Source organism: Mesoplodon mirus (genome assembly GCF_964341445.2).
Source record: "Mesoplodon mirus genome assembly, chromosome: 3".
NCBI classification, from domain to species: domain Eukaryota; kingdom Metazoa; phylum Chordata; class Mammalia; order Artiodactyla; family Ziphiidae; genus Mesoplodon; species Mesoplodon mirus.
The window spans coordinates 24,115,131-24,133,123 of record NC_138978.1 but is presented as its reverse complement, the minus strand read 5'-3'; the positions used below and the strand labels follow the sequence as shown (position 1 = coordinate 24,133,123).

At 47.6% G+C, this 17,993-nt stretch overlaps 1 protein-coding gene across 10 annotated transcripts; it reads right to left on the bottom strand.

Moving 5' to 3' along the window:
- Positions 1–2,381: 2,381 nt before the first annotated feature.
- Positions 2,382–16,238, bottom strand: PIGV (phosphatidylinositol glycan anchor biosynthesis class V). Of its 10 annotated transcripts, none has more exons than XM_082615653.1 (5): positions 16,215–16,238; positions 14,443–14,527; positions 12,179–12,313; positions 7,853–8,992; positions 5,535–6,359 (listed from the first exon to the last, which is right to left on the bottom strand). In XM_082615653.1, the coding sequence occupies exons 3-5, from the start codon at positions 12,254–12,256 to the stop codon at positions 6,078–6,080; spliced, it is 1,500 nt and encodes a 499-aa protein (XP_082471779.1). In that variant the 5' UTR covers positions 12,257–12,313; positions 14,443–14,527; positions 16,215–16,238; the 3' UTR covers positions 5,535–6,077. The 10 variants fall into 10 exon arrangements, with proteins under 10 accessions (XP_082471772.1, XP_082471779.1, XP_082471771.1 ...); XM_082615645.1 differs by lacking the exon at positions 16,215–16,238 and adding an exon at positions 15,536–15,587 and having other exon boundaries at positions 14,443–14,532; XM_082615648.1 differs by lacking the exon at positions 16,215–16,238 and adding an exon at positions 15,050–15,480 and having other exon boundaries at positions 14,443–14,532.
- Between the last annotated feature and the right edge of the window lie 1,755 nt (positions 16,239–17,993).

Genomic DNA, 17,993 nt, shown 5'->3' with positions numbered 1-17,993 from the left:
CTCCTGTTTTCAAAACTTACTACAAATCTACAGTAATCAAAACAGTGTGGTACTGGCATAAAGAAAGACATATAGATCAATGGAATAGAATAGAGAGCCTAGAAATAAACCCTTGCATATACAGTCAAAAGATTCTGACAAGACCTCCAAGACCTTTCAATGGGAAAGGACAGTCTTTTCAATAAATGGTGCTGGGAAAACTGGATATTCACATGTGTAAGAATGTTAGACCTGGGCTTCCCTGGTGGCACAGTGGTTAAGAATCCACCTGCCAATGCGGGGGACATGGGTTCGAGCCCTGGTCCAGGAAGATCCCACATGCTGCAGAGCAACTAAGCCTGTGTGCCACAACTACTGAGCCTGTGTTCTAGGGCCCGCGAGCCACAACTGCTGAGCCCGTGTGCCACAACTACTGAAGCCCGGGCACCTAGAGCCATGCTCCGCAACAAGAGAAGCCACCGCAATGAGAAGCCCGTGCACAGCAACAAAGACCCAGTGCAGCCAAAAATAGATAAATAAAATAAATAAATTTTTTAAAATAAAAAAATAAATAATAATAAAGAATGTTAGACCTTTACCTTACACCACATAGAAAATTTACCCCAAATGGATAAAAGACATGAACATAAGAGCTAAAACTATAAAACTCTTGGAAGAAAACATAAGGCAAAATCTTCATGATTGGATTTGGTGATGATTTCTTGCATATGACACCAAAAGTATAGGCAACAAGAGAAAAATAGATAAATTGGACTTCAAAATTAAAAACTTTTGTGCGTTGAAGGGCACTATCAACAGAGTGAAAAGGCAACACATGAAATGGGAGAAAATACCTGTAAAATATCTGATTAATATCCAAAATACATAAAGAACTCCAACAATTCAACAACAAACAAACAACCCAATTTAAAAATGGGCAGGAAGTTTCCCTGGTGGTGCAGTGGTTGAGAGTCTGCCTGCCGATGCAGGGGACACGGGTTCGTGCCCCAGTCCGGGAAGATCCCACATGCCGCGGAGTGGCTGGGCCCGTGAGCCATGGCCGCTGAGCCTGTGCATCTGGAGCCTGTGCCCCGCAACAGGAGAGGCCACAACAGTGAGAGGCCCGCGTACCGCAAAAAAGTAAATAAATAAATAAATAAAATAAAAATGGGCAGGGACTTCCCTGGTGGCACAGTGGTTAAGAATCCACCTGCCAGTGCAGGGGACACGGGTTCGAGCCCTGGTCTGGGAAGATCACACATGCCACAGAGCAACTAAGCCCGTGCACCACAACTACTGAGCCTGCGCCCTAGAGCCCTCGAGCCCCAACTACTGAGCCCATGAGCCACAACTACTGAGCCCGCATGCCACAATTACTGAAGCCCAAGTGCCTAGAGCCCACACTCCGCAACAGGAGAAGCCCGCGCACCGCAGTGAAGAGTAGCCCCTGCATACCACAACTAGAGAAAGCCTGCGTGCAGCAATGAAGACCCAAAGCAGCCAAAAAAACCAAAAAGGGCAAAGGGGGACTTCCCTGGCAATCCAGTGGTTAAGATTCTGCGCTTCCACTGCAGGGAGCGCAGGTTCATCCCCGGCCAGGGAACTAAGATCCTGCATGCCACGTGGTGCAGCCAAAATAAATAAATAAATAAAGGGCAAAGGATCTGAATAGACATTTCTCCAAAGGTATACAAATGGCCAATAAGCACATAAAAAGATGCTCAACAGGGCTTCCCTGGTGGCGCAGTGGTTGAGAGTCCGCCTGCCGATGCGGGGGACACGGGTTCGTGCCCCGGTCCGGGAAGATCCCACATGCCGCAGAGCGGCTGGGCCCGTGAGCCACAGCTGCTGAGCCTGCGCGTCTGGAGCCTGTGCTCCACAGCGGGAGAGGCCACAACAGTGAGAGGCCCGTGCAATAAAAAAAAAAAAAAAAAAAAGATGCTCAACATCACTAATCATTAGGGAAATGCAAATCAAAACCACAGTGAGATACAACTTCACACCCACTAGTATTTAAAAAAAAGAGAAGGAAAAAAAAAGGAAAATAAGTGTTGGTGAGGATGTAGAGAAATTTGGATCCTTGTGCATTGCTACTGGGAATACAAAATGATGCAAATGCTGTGGAAAACAATATAGCAGTTCCTAAAAAACAACAACAACATAGAATTAACATATGATCCAACAATATATACTTCTGGGTATATACCCCAAAGAATTGAAAACAGGGACTTGAACGGGTATTTGTACACCAATGTTCATAGCAGCATTATTCGCAATAGCCAAAAGGTGGAGCTATCCAAGTATATCCCTCAACAGATGAAGGGATAAACAAAATGTGGTATATACCTACAGTGGAATATTATTCAGCCTTAGAAAGAAAGGCAATTAAACAAAAATTTTTTTAATTGAAGTATAGTTGATTTACAATGTTGTGTACAGCAGATAATATTTGTTTCTGGTTTTTTAATGACAACGACGATAACAATGATGACGATGATGATGATAAAAAATAGCTACCATTCACTAAGTTCTTACTATGTGCTACGTGCTATGCTAGTGCTTTATCTCATTTAATCTTCGTAACTACTCTGTGTGGTAAGTGATGTCACCCCCATTTCAGAGATGAGAAAACAGGTTTAGAGAAGTTGAGTCACTTGCCCAAGGTTTTACAGGCCCTCCTTCTCTCTCTACATTTTTTTCTTTTTGACAATCTCATCCAGTATCATGGCTGCTATAATTATCATGTCTGTGTGGATGGCTCCCTGACCCCTCTCCTTGTCTCCTCGTCCACATTTCCTGGCATATGAATGTGCCGATGGCATTGTAAACTCAACATGTCCAAAATGCAGCTATTCTTTTGTTAGTACTGTTCTAAACATTTTTCATTTAACTCACATAACTGAGATAGATAATATTATTATTCATATCTATAAGGTAGGTAGTATTATCCATGTTTTACAGATGAGTAAACAGAGGTCTAGAGATTCAGCGTCTGGCTCACCTTCACACAGCTAGGACACAGTGGAGCTGGGCTTGGGGCTGACTTCAATGCTTAGACCACAATAATGACAATACCTCAGTTCCACTCAAACTGAGCTCTCCCTGTCCTGTTCTGTTTCCTGCTTCCTATATTCATTCTCTGCCCTTAACTTCAAATCCTACTGTCCTTCAAAGTCCAACTCAAAGGCCATTCCCTACAAAGTCTTTTCAAGTATTCCAAGCTGGGAGGGATCTCCATCTTGTGTGAATTTACACAGAACTTACTCTGTACCACACTTACCTTTTCCCAAGCATACAAGAAAAATTTTAACTCATCCTCACCATAAAAAGTTCAAGTAGAGAATATTGAGCAAGAAGTTTAAGTATCTCTTCATTCCCCAGAATTTATTAGGTTTTTCCTTGATTAATGTTCCTGTGTTTCTGCTAGAAACTCTATCAGGCAGCTATTTGAGGACAGGAGGCAGGGCGAGTCTTCTTTACTCCCCTAAAACAGGCAATAATAAACATTGCTGAAAGAATCAATCAGTTGCAAATCCCATGAGCCTGCACACAATACATTTTTTGGATGAGGGTGAGAGGGTCTGTTCAAGAAAAGTGATGTTTTTTTTCAGGGGGACTGGTAAAGCCATGTCAAACGCTCCCTCTCCTCCCACCTTCATTAAAGAACAAAAAAAGCATCTACTTCTAGGTACATAAAGCGTCTGGTTTCTGTTTTAGCTGGGTCTCAGAAGGAAATGACTTTTCTCTGAAATTGTAGACGCCCAACCCAGCTGCAGCATTGTTAGACCTCAGGGTAAACAGGAAGCTTCCTGCCTTGGGCCCTTCATATCCCTCTCGCAGGCTATTAAAGACTGTTAATAGGATAGTAAAAGGACAGCTGCTGGCCATAAAATCAGCCCATTCCTTAGATCCTTAGAGAACTAGATCCCTCCAAGGTCAGAGAGAAAACCGTGTCCATCTCCAGGTCACACCAGGTACGTCCACCTAGCTGGGGTCCTCACTTAACTCCTCTATGATCGGCTGTAACCAGAATGGTCTTTGCAAAATACCACAGTGATTTAGTTCCTTGGTATTAGTTGAGAAATGAGAGGTTCGCATTTATAGGGTTTCTGGTCCTTGAAATCACTTGTTTCTGGGGGTGACGAGGTCTAGTGTGAACGTTAAGCTGAGACTGCCAAAGCAGTGAAATCACCCCCTACCCTGCGGAGTTTGAGTCACCTCTTCCAGTAGGGAAACAATCATTTCTGATTATCCCCCCAAAAGAGGCAAAGAGGTCAATCCATGCGAGCAAACAATCTAGTACTCCTACCTCTACAATAAAGAGCTGAATCAGGCCCTCAACTCTTCCTGCACACAGGGTGGAAGTCCCCAGATTTGCAGCTGTGGGTGAGGAGGGAGGGAACAGTTTCTGCCAGCTGGAGGGACACTAGGGCAGGGGTGATCATCTTTTGCCAAGAAGGGCACTCGGGTGTCTTGGCAGAAGGCAGAGGGCTGTCCCGATCTGTGTGTACATTTTCAGAAGCATTTGACTCTGGACCAAATTCTCTCAGCTGTGCTAAAGCTGGGGCGATGGATGGGAAATGCTTATTGGCCAGGCTGACTAGGAGCTCCAACAGAGGGACGCTGGGGCTCAGCCAGGAGCTTCCCTTCAGCTGGCAAGTTTAGCTTTCAGTCATGGTCAGAGGGAGCGTGTCAATCCATCTATTTCGAAGTTTCTGCTTGTTGGAATTTTTGGCTCAAACAGGGAAAGAGTGGTGATGATGCAGAGCCTCTGCAGGGGTCAAGATTTTACTACAATTATAGAATCAAGCCCATTACCAAATGGGGGCCAGGAAGATACCATTTCATTCAACCCTGGACTTACCTACAATTTATCAATTCCTGCTGCTGTGTTGGCTCATCTGACCCTTACCTACCAGTCAGGAAAGCACAGGCACTCGGGCAGGGCAGGAAAACCAGTCGCTGCTCACACATTGAACATTTAGTTGCCCCTGGGCAGGCTTACTTACACAGGACAGGGAGCCTTATTTGCCAAGTGTCACTGCTCTCCCTCCTTCAAAGGAAACATCACTGAAATTACTCCTCAGAGTGCTGAAAAGAGGAGAACTGGATATTTTTTCCAGTAGGATAATGTAATTTTCCCCTAGTTTCAGAAGAGGTAACTAAGGCTCTGAAAACTCTCCCAAAGTCACACAGTTGGTAAGTGGGGCTTTACTGAGAGGACCAGAATCCAGGGCTCCTGCCTCCTCATGCAATGTTCTTCTTACCATGACTTTTTTCCCCCAAGTAACTTGTATTAATTTTTTTTGCATCAACTGACCTTTAATATCCAAATGAAGTGTGGATGCAGAGTACGTGGCAGGGTCTCAGCCCTTAATTTGTATTATTTTTTTAAAAAGGTAATTTATGGGAATTCACTGGTGGTCCAGCTCGGTGCTTTCACTGCTGTGGACTGGGTTTAATCCCTGGTCAGGGAACTAAGCTCCCGCAAGCCGTGCAGCCAATAAAATAAAATAAAATAATTAAAAAAATAAAAAGGTAATTAATTGCAGATATAATCAAAAGTTGTTTAATTTGCGTATCTTTGTATGGTTTTTCATATAAATAAGTGAACAAATCATGAAAAAAATCATCAGAAACAATGTCCCATTTAGAAAAGATGGTCCCATTTTACTTAGGCTACACTGTCCAGGCCTCCACCATCACTGTGTGGACTATGACCAGCTTGTCAGCTAGAGCCTTTGATGAAATTCACATTTAAATAATTTACATTTAAATTTACGTGTGGGTAGGTGGTAAGTTTAAGACTGTCTCTGCTATGGTTGATTGACAAGACAGATCCAGGTATGCTTCAGACCTGGAATAAGATTTCTTCATTTACAGAGAAAATAGTTACCACCCTAAAATCTGCCACAGCCAGGACCAGAGGTGCTCTCTGGAGGCTCACACTTCTCCCATTCCTAACCAACCTTCAAGGAGAGAGAGGTTCTAACGGAGAGAGTAAGGGTTCCAGGGCAGCACAGGCAGCCCCAGCATGTATTTGTACTTTCAGACCTTGGTTAAGTCTGCTTCAAGCCTGTCCCCTAAAAGTCTCCAGGTCATGTCCAAGGTAGAAAGTTGCAATGCAGGAGTAGTCCCAGGAGCCAGTAAGTCAGGAAGTAGCCTAGAATGCATCGTGTGACCAGAGAACAAGTTTTCCAGTTGTACAAGAGTCCCATGATAGAGTTTCTGGGGACCTTTTGTCCTGGTGGGGAGTCCCCTGAAAGAGGCTTCCAAGGCACAGTCTCTAGGGACCTCAGCAGCGGTTCTTGATCCTGAAGCAAGTGAGCTGAGAACCAGTACACAATAGGAGTGGAGGAGCATAACAGCCTGGTGAGAACCTGGAAATCATAAGAGGGGGGAAACCCACACATTTACCGGAGTGCCACTGCCTCCAACTGGATGAGCCTGGGACCTCCCTGCTGCTGGGTGAGCTATAGCTCTAGGACTAGAAATGTATTACACTGGAAAAGGTATTCATTCAGCAGAGCTTAGGATCTGCCTCATAAAGCTGTGCGTGACACCAGCCAGGTGACTGCAATGTCACAAATAAACATGGCTACACACTAATTACCACAATAATGGGCCAACTGATACTAAAAATTCTATGGGGGGGTTGGTCAGGGGACTTCCCTGGCAGTCCAGTGGTTAAGATTCCGCGCTTCCAACGCAGGGGGCGTGGATTCGATCCCTGGTTGGGGAACTAAGATCCCACGTGCCACGTGGCATGGCCAAAAAAAAAAAAAAAAAGTCTGTGGGGTCCACTTTTAGCCCAGGGCCAGGACTCTGATCCCCTGCCCCCTGAAACGGTTCCCTCATCCCACGGGGATGGCAAAGCAGAGAGAAAGGGGGCAGGGGATCCTGTGGTTCAACACTGTCCCTCTAGGGAAGTTCAGAGCCAGGTCTCCAAATGGCCTCCCTCATCTATCCTTGAAACTCTAAGCTTCGCTGGCATTCACTCTAGTAACTCATCCAGCTACAAACACAGAGTGCTCCTTTCTATTTCCCCTGTGCCTCTTAGTCTCATAGCTCAGAGAACTTTACAAACAGCCAATGTGCGCCTCCAAGAGGCAGAAACTGCTGAGGAGTGGCCAGCATGGAGACAAAAAGACATCCTCAGGGTTTATGGTGGACCTGGAGCCACAACCAGGAACCAAAAAAAATCGAATGTATGATCAAACCCTTCCCATCCCTCTCTATCCTCCCCACCAACCGAACAGTGCACAAGATAGCTTCTCTGAAAACAGAGCGCCTGCCAGAGCTCAGAGTGCCTCAGGAAGTTGACACTCAAGCAGATATTCTGGGTACAGTTGTATGTTAGGGGAAGGTCCCAGAGATACCCTCTGTGCTATTCCTATAACTCAGTCAGATCAGGTCCTTTCACAACTCTCGTTGTCTTCGCACATGCCCTTCCATTTGTCCAAAATGTTCTTCCTCTGCTTCTTAAATGGAATTTCTTCTTACTCTTCAGGACCCAGCCTAAATATGATGCCCTCCTCACCTCCTTCAGCCAGTTAGCTACTTTTTCCTCTGTGCTTCCACAATACTTTACCTCAAAAATATCTCCAATTCCATCCCACTATACTATGAGTTGTTAAATGTCTGTCTCTCCATTTTGACCACAAGACCTACTAGGGCAGCAATCTTAACTTATTTATGTTCTAACCTCAGTGATCTGACCCAGGGACTCACACTAAAAACACCCCCACATAGTTGTTGAATGAATAAATTAGGTACAGGTCACTCAAATGGGAGAAGTTAAAAGTCCTCCCTGTCCCTGACTAAGGGGTTTGGCCTGTGTCCCCACCTTTTCCCAGCCAGGAGTCCAGCTCACCTGAACATGCATGCACAGACTGCCGGACAGCAGCAGCACTGCAGCATGGACGAGGTACACAAACACCCGAGGACTGAGGAATCCAGGATCAGGCTTCTCTGGGGTCTCTTTGTTCTTGCTCCTTTGCATCCCAAGTGTAAGGCAGAGCCAAGGATGGGTGGTCACATATGTCCAAGTTGCCCAGGCAACCAGTATAGTCACTGGTGCAGCCAGTAGAAAATTGGGCACCTGCTTGAGTTCATAGTATCTCAAAAAGCCAACATTCCAATAGATATCCTGGATGTAGCTGTATATTAGGGGAAGTTCCCAGGAGCACCAAGGTGGCTCATTTCCCTCTACGATTCGGTAGCCCTTGTCCACAGCTAACTGCAGCAAGGGCTTAGGAATGGGGTAGGCTGAGCCTGGCAGACAGAACTGGGTATAGGCGTAATATTGAAAGAGGGCAAAGGGAAGGCTAAGTGTGAGCAGTGACAGGAACACAGAGCCCATCAGCTTCAAAAGCCGTCTCAGAGGATTCCGCACCATGAGAGAAGAGAAAAAGCCTCGGCACTGAGAATGCACGAGGAAGCCAACGTTGACCAGCCCGTTGGAGCGCACACCAGTGGCAAGGGCAAAGAGGAGTCCACTAGTCCAGCTTCGGCCCCTTTCCAGCTGCCCCAGGGCGCTGAATGTCAGGAGGGCAAACAAAGCTTCTGAGTAGCCAGCCGCCAGGAAGACATTGGCGGGGCTGAGGCAGAAGAGCAGCGCTCCATAAAAAGCCTGGCGGGGACAGTGCAAAACCAGACAGCCCAGGTCATGAAGCGCAAGTGCGGCCAGCACGGAGAACAAGGAATTGAGCAATGCCACTGAGATTAGCAGGCAACTCCGTAGGCTCAGTAACCCCCACAGGGGTCTCAGCAATTCAGTCCCCACCAACAGGACCAGGGGGAAACCGGGGAAGAAGGCGAAGTTGTGCTCATACAGGTAGCCATGCTCAGCAATGAACAGGAAGTGTTCAGCATCCCAGTGAGATAGGCCGCCCAGGAGACTTTCCACAAGTCGGTCCACAGAGCCGGAGGGGGCGAGGCGAGGAGGAGAGAAGGCTTCTGCGTGATGGTCTGGGATGATGGCATTGAAGAGAGCCTGTGGGATGAAGGAGAACTAGGATTTTGGTTGAGCCAGTGGAAGAATTACCATTTAATAAAATGAGGAGGAACAGACATGTTGGGGAAGAATCACAAGTTAAGTGTGAGATGGACATTCCAGTGCAGAGGTCAACGAGACAGTGAGATATATGAGTCTGAGGGTCAGGAGAGCAATCAGGGCTAGAGATATAAATTTGGGAGTCATAAGTGTATGGATGATATTAAAAGGTGTGAGACTGAATGAGATCACCCTGGGAAGAAGTGCAGATAGAGAAAAGAAGAGATCTGAGGACTGGGCCTCAGACATGTCAACATTTAGAGGCTCGAAAGAGAGTGAGGATCTAGCAATAAAGGTAAAGAAGGAAGGTCAGTGAGGTAGGGAGGAAACCAGGAGAGCATGGTGTCATAGAACCAAGTAAAGCAAAGGAGTGATCGGCTCTTAAATGCTGCTGATAGGTCAAGTAAGATGGGGACTGAAAACTGACCACTGGCTTTAGCAATGGGAATGTCACTGGTGACTTTGACAAGAGCTACTTCAGTGGAGTGGAGGAGAGAGAAGACTGCTTGGACTGGGTTCAGCAGATAAAGGGGAGAAGTCAGACAGCAGATACAGACAACTGTTTGGAGGAGTTTCCCTGTAAAGGGAAGCAGAGAAATGGGGTAGTAGGTGAATGACATTGTAGGGTCAAGAGAAATCTTGTTGTTTTTTTTCCAAACGTGGGAGGTAAGTATTTGTTTGCCAATGGGAATATCCAGTGGAAAGGAAACCACTGAGTATGCAGGCGAGAGAGGGAAGAATTGCTGGAGCAGGCAAAAGGGGATGGAATCTGCTATGGAGGTGGAACTGGCCTTAGAGAGGAGACAGACAGTTCATCCACCCTTCAGTAGTGAAGGCACAGAGGTGCAGATGTAGGTATGCTGATGGCTGTGGTGGAAGTATTCAGAAGGTTACTTCTTATTGCTTCTACTTTTCTGAATTTTCACTCAGGAAAACAAGCTGGGGAAAAGGTGCTAGAGACTTGAGAAAAGAGGAAAATGTGTAAAATAAGTCACCTATGACCCTAGTTCTCAAAATAGGCTGTGCACTGGAATCGCCCAAGGAGTTTCAAAAATACTGATGCCTGGGTTTCCCTCCTGCCACTACATTGATGACTTAACCAATATGGGGTACAGCCTGGGTGTTTAGATTGTTTTTAGCTCTCCCAGCTGATTCTGATGTGCAGAAAAATTTGAGAGAATGGGTGAGCGACTGGACCAGGGAAATACACTAAGATTGCCAGGTAGCACTAAGGACTCACTTGGGTTAATGATATTGCATACAAAGAGACTAGTTAACACAGTTGTATGCTTTTCTCTGGGCAGATGCATGCGTGGAGTAGGCACAGAATTGAATTTAACCAAGGCTGGGCTTTTGTCTTGTGATTAAGACATAGGGAGAAGGGAGCGAGTGAGTTGTACGTGTATGCATGGTGGACCATGGAATCTAAGCTGGGTAAGAAGTGGAGCTGAAGCCATGAGGTAGATGAGGGACAGTGAAACCGTGGTAGAATCAATGGATAAGTCCTGAGGGAGTGGAAGAATCGTTAGAACTGGGGTAGTGGAGGGAGTGAACTGGAAAGATAGGAGATAGTGGTTAGATGTATCAGCTTTATTAATGTTGAAATCACCAAGAAATATACAGTAGTGCTGGAAAGAGCAACAGTGAATCAGGAGCTAAAACCTTCAAGGAATGAGGAGGAATGAGTTGTCGCTAACAGAGATGACAGCAACAACAAAGGGTAACTGGGGTATAACTTGATGGTGTGAGCTTTAAAGCTGGAAGGGGCGGAGGGGAGGATAATGAAATAGCATTATTATTAAATGTCTTTTTGCCCCGTTAGATTTGGTCAGCTACTTAAGGGAAAAGAGATTGTGACTTTTTATACTCCCACCTAGCATAGTTCTTTGACCAGGGCAGGAACTTAATAAAATTTGGTGGTTGAGCGAACAGTATAGAGGAAACATACTTGTTTCCAAATCACCATCTGAATTAGAACCCAGCTGTCCTGGTACCCTATCCCAGATGCCGAGTCGCAGTATTGCTCCCTTAGTTCTGTCAATCATTCAGCTGATGCTGGTTCAAAGCCATCATCAAGTCAGTTTTCCAGCCTAGCAACAGGAGTATAACCTCATTTTTAAGGCTCTTTCCTTTTTCGGTCAGTTTCTTTATCAGGCCACTTCAAACAGTGAAAACAAGTGGGACAGGAGTGACAGTCACAGGTAACAGCCCTAGTCTCCAAGTTGAAGACACGTCTAACTAAACCTGGGACCCAGCAGAGGCTGTTATGCCTCATATAGTGGGGGAGGAGAGAAAAAAGGAGTTTTCCACAAAGGAACCACCGATGAGCCTCAGAGAGAATGTGCTTGTGATGAAAGGCACATATAACATGCTAATAGAACATCCCTAGGGTGTTGACATACATTCAACAATAACAGATACTGAAGACCTACTAAGCACTGGGCACTGTGCTAGGCACCATACATAGTTCATATATACCTGAAATTTGATTAAAATATGTATCAAGAGCAGCCTTGGAGGGGAAAGGGAATTGCAAAATGCATTCTGGGGGTTGTGTGTGGGTGAGACAGCAAGGGGACACAGCTGGGGGAAGAGTAGGAGACACTGCTGACTAAACAAATATACACAGAGGGTCTCAGGACAGTGCCACCTCTCTCCCACTCAACTGACTGATGCAACGCTCAGTCTCCTGGTCAGGGGACCCAGGGCAACGCTTTGAGCTGTCACACCCTAAACCAGAACACACCTGCTCTGGTTACAGAACATCATGGTCTGCTGGAAAGACCACTAGCCCAAGAGTAAGGAAACCTGGGGTCTGATTCTGGTCCTTCTCTAACTTGCCTTGTGACTTTAAGGAAGCCATTTATCCTTTCTGGGCCTCAGCTACTTCATGTGTAAAATAAGAAATTAATAGATCAAAATAAATAAATAAATAAATAAATAAATAAATAAATATAAAATAAGAGATTAATAGGTCATATCTAAGAGTCCTGCCCACTTTTCAGCTATGTGGTCTAGGTCTCTACAGTTCTAACCACATGGTCGGGGGGGCGCATCTGGGAAAGGGAAAGATGAGGCCTATTCTTAACGTCTAGCCCAGTCATGTGGCAATGGCATGTTCAGGACAAAAGATCAGAGACTGACCTGCAGCACCAGAGTCAGGACACGGCAGCTGACTGCAAACCCCAGGACCTCTTTCCGGGATGTGTCCAGGGGCCACATCCTCTCACCACCAGGAATTCAGGGGGGCTGCTGCCAGGGCTGAACTCCCTCAGGCTTCTAAACTCCAAAACCCAAGGAGGAAATGTCACACATGGGCAGAAAGTAAATTCTTGAAAGCATTCTTCATGAAAACATCACCCCTGCTTCATTCAGGACTACTATGGCAAACTTAACCACCTTACTTTCCAGATGAGGGAAAAGCATCTTAAAGGCAGATGGAACCTCTTGGTGTACTCTGAAGCACTGTATTCTTGTAGGGGAAGTTCCACACCGGTAGGCATGAGGCTGGAAAGCTAAGCTCACAGAAAACCTTTAAAAGCCTGTTGAGTGCCCCCTATCCAGGAACTAAAGACCTGGGTTCAAGTCCTGACTTTGTCATTCATAAGTTCTCATTTTGTTCTTCTAAGCCTCAGTTCTCTGTGTATAAAATGAGATCGGGGGACTTTCCTGGTGCCACAGTGGTTAAGAATCCGCCTGCCAAGGACACGGGTTCGAGCCCTGGTCCAGGAAGATCCCACATGCCGCAGAGCAACTAAGCCCACGCGCCCTAACTACTGAGCCTGCGCTCTAGAGCCCGTGAGCCACAGCTACTGAGCCCACGTGCCACAACTACTGAAGCCTGCGTGCCACAACTACTGAAGCCCATGAGCCTAGAGCCCGTGCTCTGCAACATGAGAAGCCACCGCAATGAGAAGCCAGCGCACCGCAAAGAAGAGTAGCCCCTGCTCACAGCAACTAAAGCCCGCGCACAGCAACTAAAGCCCGCGCGCAGCAACAAAGACCAGTGCAGCCAAAGATAAAGAAATTTATAATAAATAAATAAATAAATTGTAAAAAAATGAGATCGGACTATTTTGCCTGTCTCATGAAATTGTCACGATGGTGAAATGGACTGAAGTGTGAAGAAGCAGTACCAAATCTATACTGTGGTCGCTGTTATTTAGTGTGTGCCCTTTCTCTGTTGCCCAGAATAATAAACTAGGTCCCAAACCAGAGTCCCAAAAGTGGGGCATAGAACTGAACTGGAAGACCATAATGACTACACACTCTAGTTAAGCTCTCTGATGTGTGTTCAGCTGGTCTGTTAAATTAAGTGGAGAAGGAAAAGAAAACCACCACTCAGCAGGACTTCAGCCAGCCTACATTGCTAAAACAAACTTAGGGGGACGACAGAGTCGACTACTAGGGATGGGGAAAACTGTTATTTCCCATCTCTTTGTTGGAATGGCAGCAATGTATAAACAACTGCAAAGCCATTCTGAGGGAAGGAATGCACTTTAAGGCTTTTTTTTTTTTTTTTTTTTCTTTAACAATTCCTTGTGCTAAAAGAAGTAGCAATGGCTCCTATGGAACCAGTCGGAAATCAGAAGGAAGGGCAAGAGCATCAGCGGCAGCTCATCAACTTGGGGTGAAGAACTAACCCTAAAGGAAAAAATACTAGAACTGAGAAATTAACAGGGAGGCCTGGAAGACTTTTCTTTCTTCTCCAATCTGGCTAACACCTATCAAACCTTTAGGTTATCACTTGTTTCTGGAATTCTCTGACTCTCACTAGACTATGTGATATGCTCTCATTACACTCTGCCTTGTCGTCTTTATTGCTATTGCTTATTTAGGTTGTTTATGAGGGCAGGGGCTTTGTCTATCTTGCTCCCAACTATATCCCCAGGGCCTAGCACTACAAACAGGCCTTTTAAGCCTGTGTTCTAATTGAGTGTAAGTAGTAAGCACTGGATATGGCTTCACCAGTTCATTGGCTCTGGATATAAAATCCCTGCTCCAAGTACTCCTCCCACCATATCTCATGTTGAGAGCAAAACGACCAAGTCACAGAAGCCACAGGAAAATACAATTTCTCCAGAAAACTGGCCATAAGCAACAGTTCTCTTTCCTCTCAGCACAAGGGGGCGCCTGTTGCTTACTCCATCACCAGGAGGCCTGGAGGAAGGGAGGGGCCACAAACGCCACACCGGTTTGCTCATCAAAATTCAGTTCAAAGGCAAGCTTTTGAAATCCCCCCAACACTGCCAACATCTGACTCGCCGAGTCGAGTGGAATCGTAGAAACAAGCACAGCCAACCTTACACGGCCGCTGGTTCTCCATCCTAGGGTGAATTCACTTTTCCCCTTCCTTCATTTCCCACCCACATGCAGAAGAGTTGGGAAAAGAAAAGCACGGAACCCACCTCTGCCTCTTCACCAGGCTTCCATTCTTCCTTTCCTTTCTCCAGAGTCAAGCTCTAGACCCAGCGATCACAGATGACTTGTAGCCTACACTTAGTTCACAGGTAAACCATGTGAAAACAAAAATAAAGCCAGTGAGCTCTCCCTCTCAGCTAATTGCGGGCTTCACTTCCCAACAACCCGTTTACGAAATCACAGACCCTCTGAACTGGCAGGACACTTACAGAGCAACTTGTTTTACTCTGTTTTCCCGTGAGATGAATATGCCCCAGAGAGGTGAGTACTAAAACTCTCCAGAGTTTTTACATCAGAGATCTCATTAGACCCTGTGTAATTACCATCGCCATTTTATGGATGTGGAAACTGAGGCTCACTGGGGTCAAGTGGCACTCCCAAGGCTATATTTAAGGAGAATGTCGGGGTTTTTTTTGTCTGAAACATCAATCTTTCCACCAGACGTCACTCCTGCCAAAGGGGATGCGCTCTTTCAGAGCCAGAATTACAACCAGGGTCTCCCAACTCCCAGCCCAGGACTTGTCCAGTAACAGCGCATGCTCTTGCTGGCTATGCTTAGGGCAGGGAGGGCCCTATCTGAGCAGATAGGAAAACCTGTTGAATCGGAGCCCAGGACTCATATCCTGGGCTGTAAGACTAACATCCTCGGGGGCGGCGGGGGATGGGTGGTGGTGTTCGGACCCAGGGTCCTCAGGACCAGAGGCCTTGCTGGCCGCCGCGAGGCAGGGGCCGCCTTCTGCCAGCCTAGCCGGGTCCGAAGCCCGTTCTAGCCCTTGCCTTTCGGACACAGTCCCAAGCGGGGATTGGGCATCTCCTCTCCCCAAAGGGGCCACGGCTCAGAGGTTACTCCCGAGGGGGCCGGCGAGGCCCGGCCCGGCCTGGGGCCGGAAGGCAGGGGAGGGCGGGAGGCTGTAACGGAAGAGGCGGCCCTGGGAGGCCGCTATGGCGGAGGGGCGGGGCTCCTCGCTTCTCGGCGGCCTCCGCCTCATTTCCCTCGGCCTCCGTTTGACAACTTCCCTCCCCCCAGAACTCCTAGGCTCCCAAGCTGGCGCCGCATCCCCAGCGCCCGCCGGTCTCTACCTCCCAGGCGGGGCCCGAACCATAGCTCCTCCATCCGGGGCCCCGAGCGGCCGCGCCTGCGTACTGGCTCCGCTGATGGCGGCCCCGCCCCGCTCCTGCCGGGACTCGGAGCTGCCCCGCCCCCGGCCGCGGCGGCCATGTTGAGTCCCGGCGAGCCGGGTATGGATGGCGTAACCCGGAGCCTCCGCGCCCCTCCGCCTTGGCACTTTCCCGCTTTGGTGACACCAGGGGTTCCTCAGCCCCTTCCCCCCGCCTTCACTTAGTCCGCCGTGGCTGCTGTCTCCGAGTCGGTGCTCTTGCCCCAGTTGCACCCCACAAACATCCACTGAGTTCCCGTGTGGGCCAAGGCCCTCGGAGTTGGGGGCTGCCCCGCGGCCTCTAAACGGAAGGCAGAGCCGCACTTTCCCTGCTGTCAGGCAACAACAGCTCAATACAGGGCCTGGAACACAATAGCTGTTCTCTGAAGGGAAAGAAAAGCCTGCTTGGGGTTTCTGTGGCCAGGAGCGGACCCCTGCGTCCTGGGCGTGAAGAAAGTGGGGGTTCCCCCCGACTTTCCCCTCCTCCGGCTGCTCGGGACCTTCGCTCCCGTTGCACCCCGCAGCCCCACCTCCCGTGACTGACGAGGGCGGTGAAGGGAACTTCAGAGAACGCCCCCCAGGACTCCTTTCTCCTTCCTTACTCAAGCAGTTTCTCTCGTAGAAAGTGGGCCCAAAAAAGCAGAAGAAAGAAAGAAGCTAACTCAACAGAACTGTCTGTTCGGGAGGAGCGGCCGGTTGGGAACCCTGTAACGGAAACTGTTAGAACAACTTTGCACCCTCCTTAAAGGAAATAGATAATAAATCCTTCTCCGTTGGTGGATTTCTCGTTTCTCAGGATTCCAAAGCCGCCTGTGGTTTCAGTTATCTGCCCTCCAAACGAAGCTAGGGTCTGGGTTAGCCTCTGGCCACAGCCCTGGCGGAGGGAGGGCTTTATCTTCCGCAACAGCTACTACTGTGGGTGGGAACAAAAGAGGTGGTTGCTCTCGCTCCAGGCGAAGACAGCGAGCCCACAGCAGTTCTCTGGGGGCCAGGGTGTGTGCCTTTTGATTCTTTATAGCTCCTTTCAGGCCCTGGGACCTGAACTGCCCTCAGGTATTTGTTGTGTGTAAGGTGGATAAATCACGTTTTAGTTGTGGTGTGTTGAAGGAGAAGGGGAAAAATGGAGTTTAGAACCCCAGGGTTTTCGGTGACACACCCTTGTTCTCAGCTCCGGAGGGATGTGAGTGAATCGGCAGAGCCGTGGGGCACACTCGTGCCTGGGGCCTAAGGTTGTGGCTTGAATCTCTAGAAGTCTGTGAGGCTCCAAGCAGTACTGCGTTTGCAGAGACAAAACTGAGAAATGAACTATCCTTCCTTTGTGAATTCACAAGGGAAAAAGACATGCATTCTTTAGGTTCCCTCTGTTCACACCAAATTCCCTCAAAAATCTGTTCGTAAAAACGACAGGGGTCTCTTTTGACACATCAGAATGTTTTTTTAAAAGCTCGACTGTCACCCTTTAGAGGTAGAACTTTGTCCATCTCTTCAGCTCTACTTTCTTGCAATCTCTCCTTCCTTTCCTTCTCTACTACCCACCCCCCTTCTCTTCCGCTCTGTTTCCTGTTTCATTTTCTGGCTGCTGCTCCAACTGGAAAACAAGGAAGCTGAATCTTGTGCTCTCAAAGCTCTGGCTTGTCAGAATGGAAGAGGACTAGGTGGGGTGGGAGGGGTTCTGGGCCTTCAAGGCTGTGAGTAAGTAGTGGAGGAGGCAGCTCTCTCCACTCTGCTTTTAGAGTCTGCAGCTAAAATGGAGCCTGCATCTACACAGGGAGCCAGCTGAGCGGCCAGCCCTGTGGGAGAGCTGGAGAGACAGGGACGTATCCCAGGGCTCCCAAAAGATTCTACACCGCCCAGCCACTTCCATAAAGAAGCAAATATGCCACACCACCAAGAAACGGTTTCATAATACAAATCCCGGACTAAATTAAACAATGTAAGCGGTGCATCGCTGTTTCTAGACTCCTAGAATGTAAGAGACAGCATTTCTGTTTCTGAACTTGCCTGGCTCTGCTCTTGCTGTTTCCCCTGTTTGAAATGCTTCACTGCCGACGCCTCTTTGGCCAACGCACTATACTCAGGTCTCAGCTGAAATGTCACTTCCTTGGAGACGCTTTCTCTGTCTACCCAGCCACAACTGCCACTCTGTACTATCCCACCACCCTGTTCTGCTTTCATCATAGCACTTATTATCACCTGGTTGTCCTGTCCATGAATTTTACTCATTTCATTGTCTGTTTTCCTCTTAGGGAATGTAAGCTCTATGAGAGCAGGGGCCTTGTTCACCAAAGTGTTACCAGCACTTAGAACAATGCTTTGCACATTGTATGTACTCAGTAAGGAACTAGTGAATAAATCCGTTTGTTTAACCTGATACCTGCATT

Bases quoted from the DNA above. Each gene is read 5' to 3' on its own strand.
- PIGV (XM_082615653.1), bottom strand. From the start codon at position 12,256: ATGTGGCCCCTGGACACATCCCGGAAAGAGGTCCTGGGGTTTGCAGTC. The intron at 8,993-12,178 runs GTCAGTCTCTGA...CCAAAATCCTAG, and splicing joins TCCTGACTCTGGTGCTGCAG to TTCTCCTTCATCCCACAGGC. The intron at 6,360-7,852 runs GTGAGCTGGACT...TATGATTTCCAG, and splicing joins GTCTGTGCATGCATGTTCAG to GTTCTCACCAGGCTGTTATG.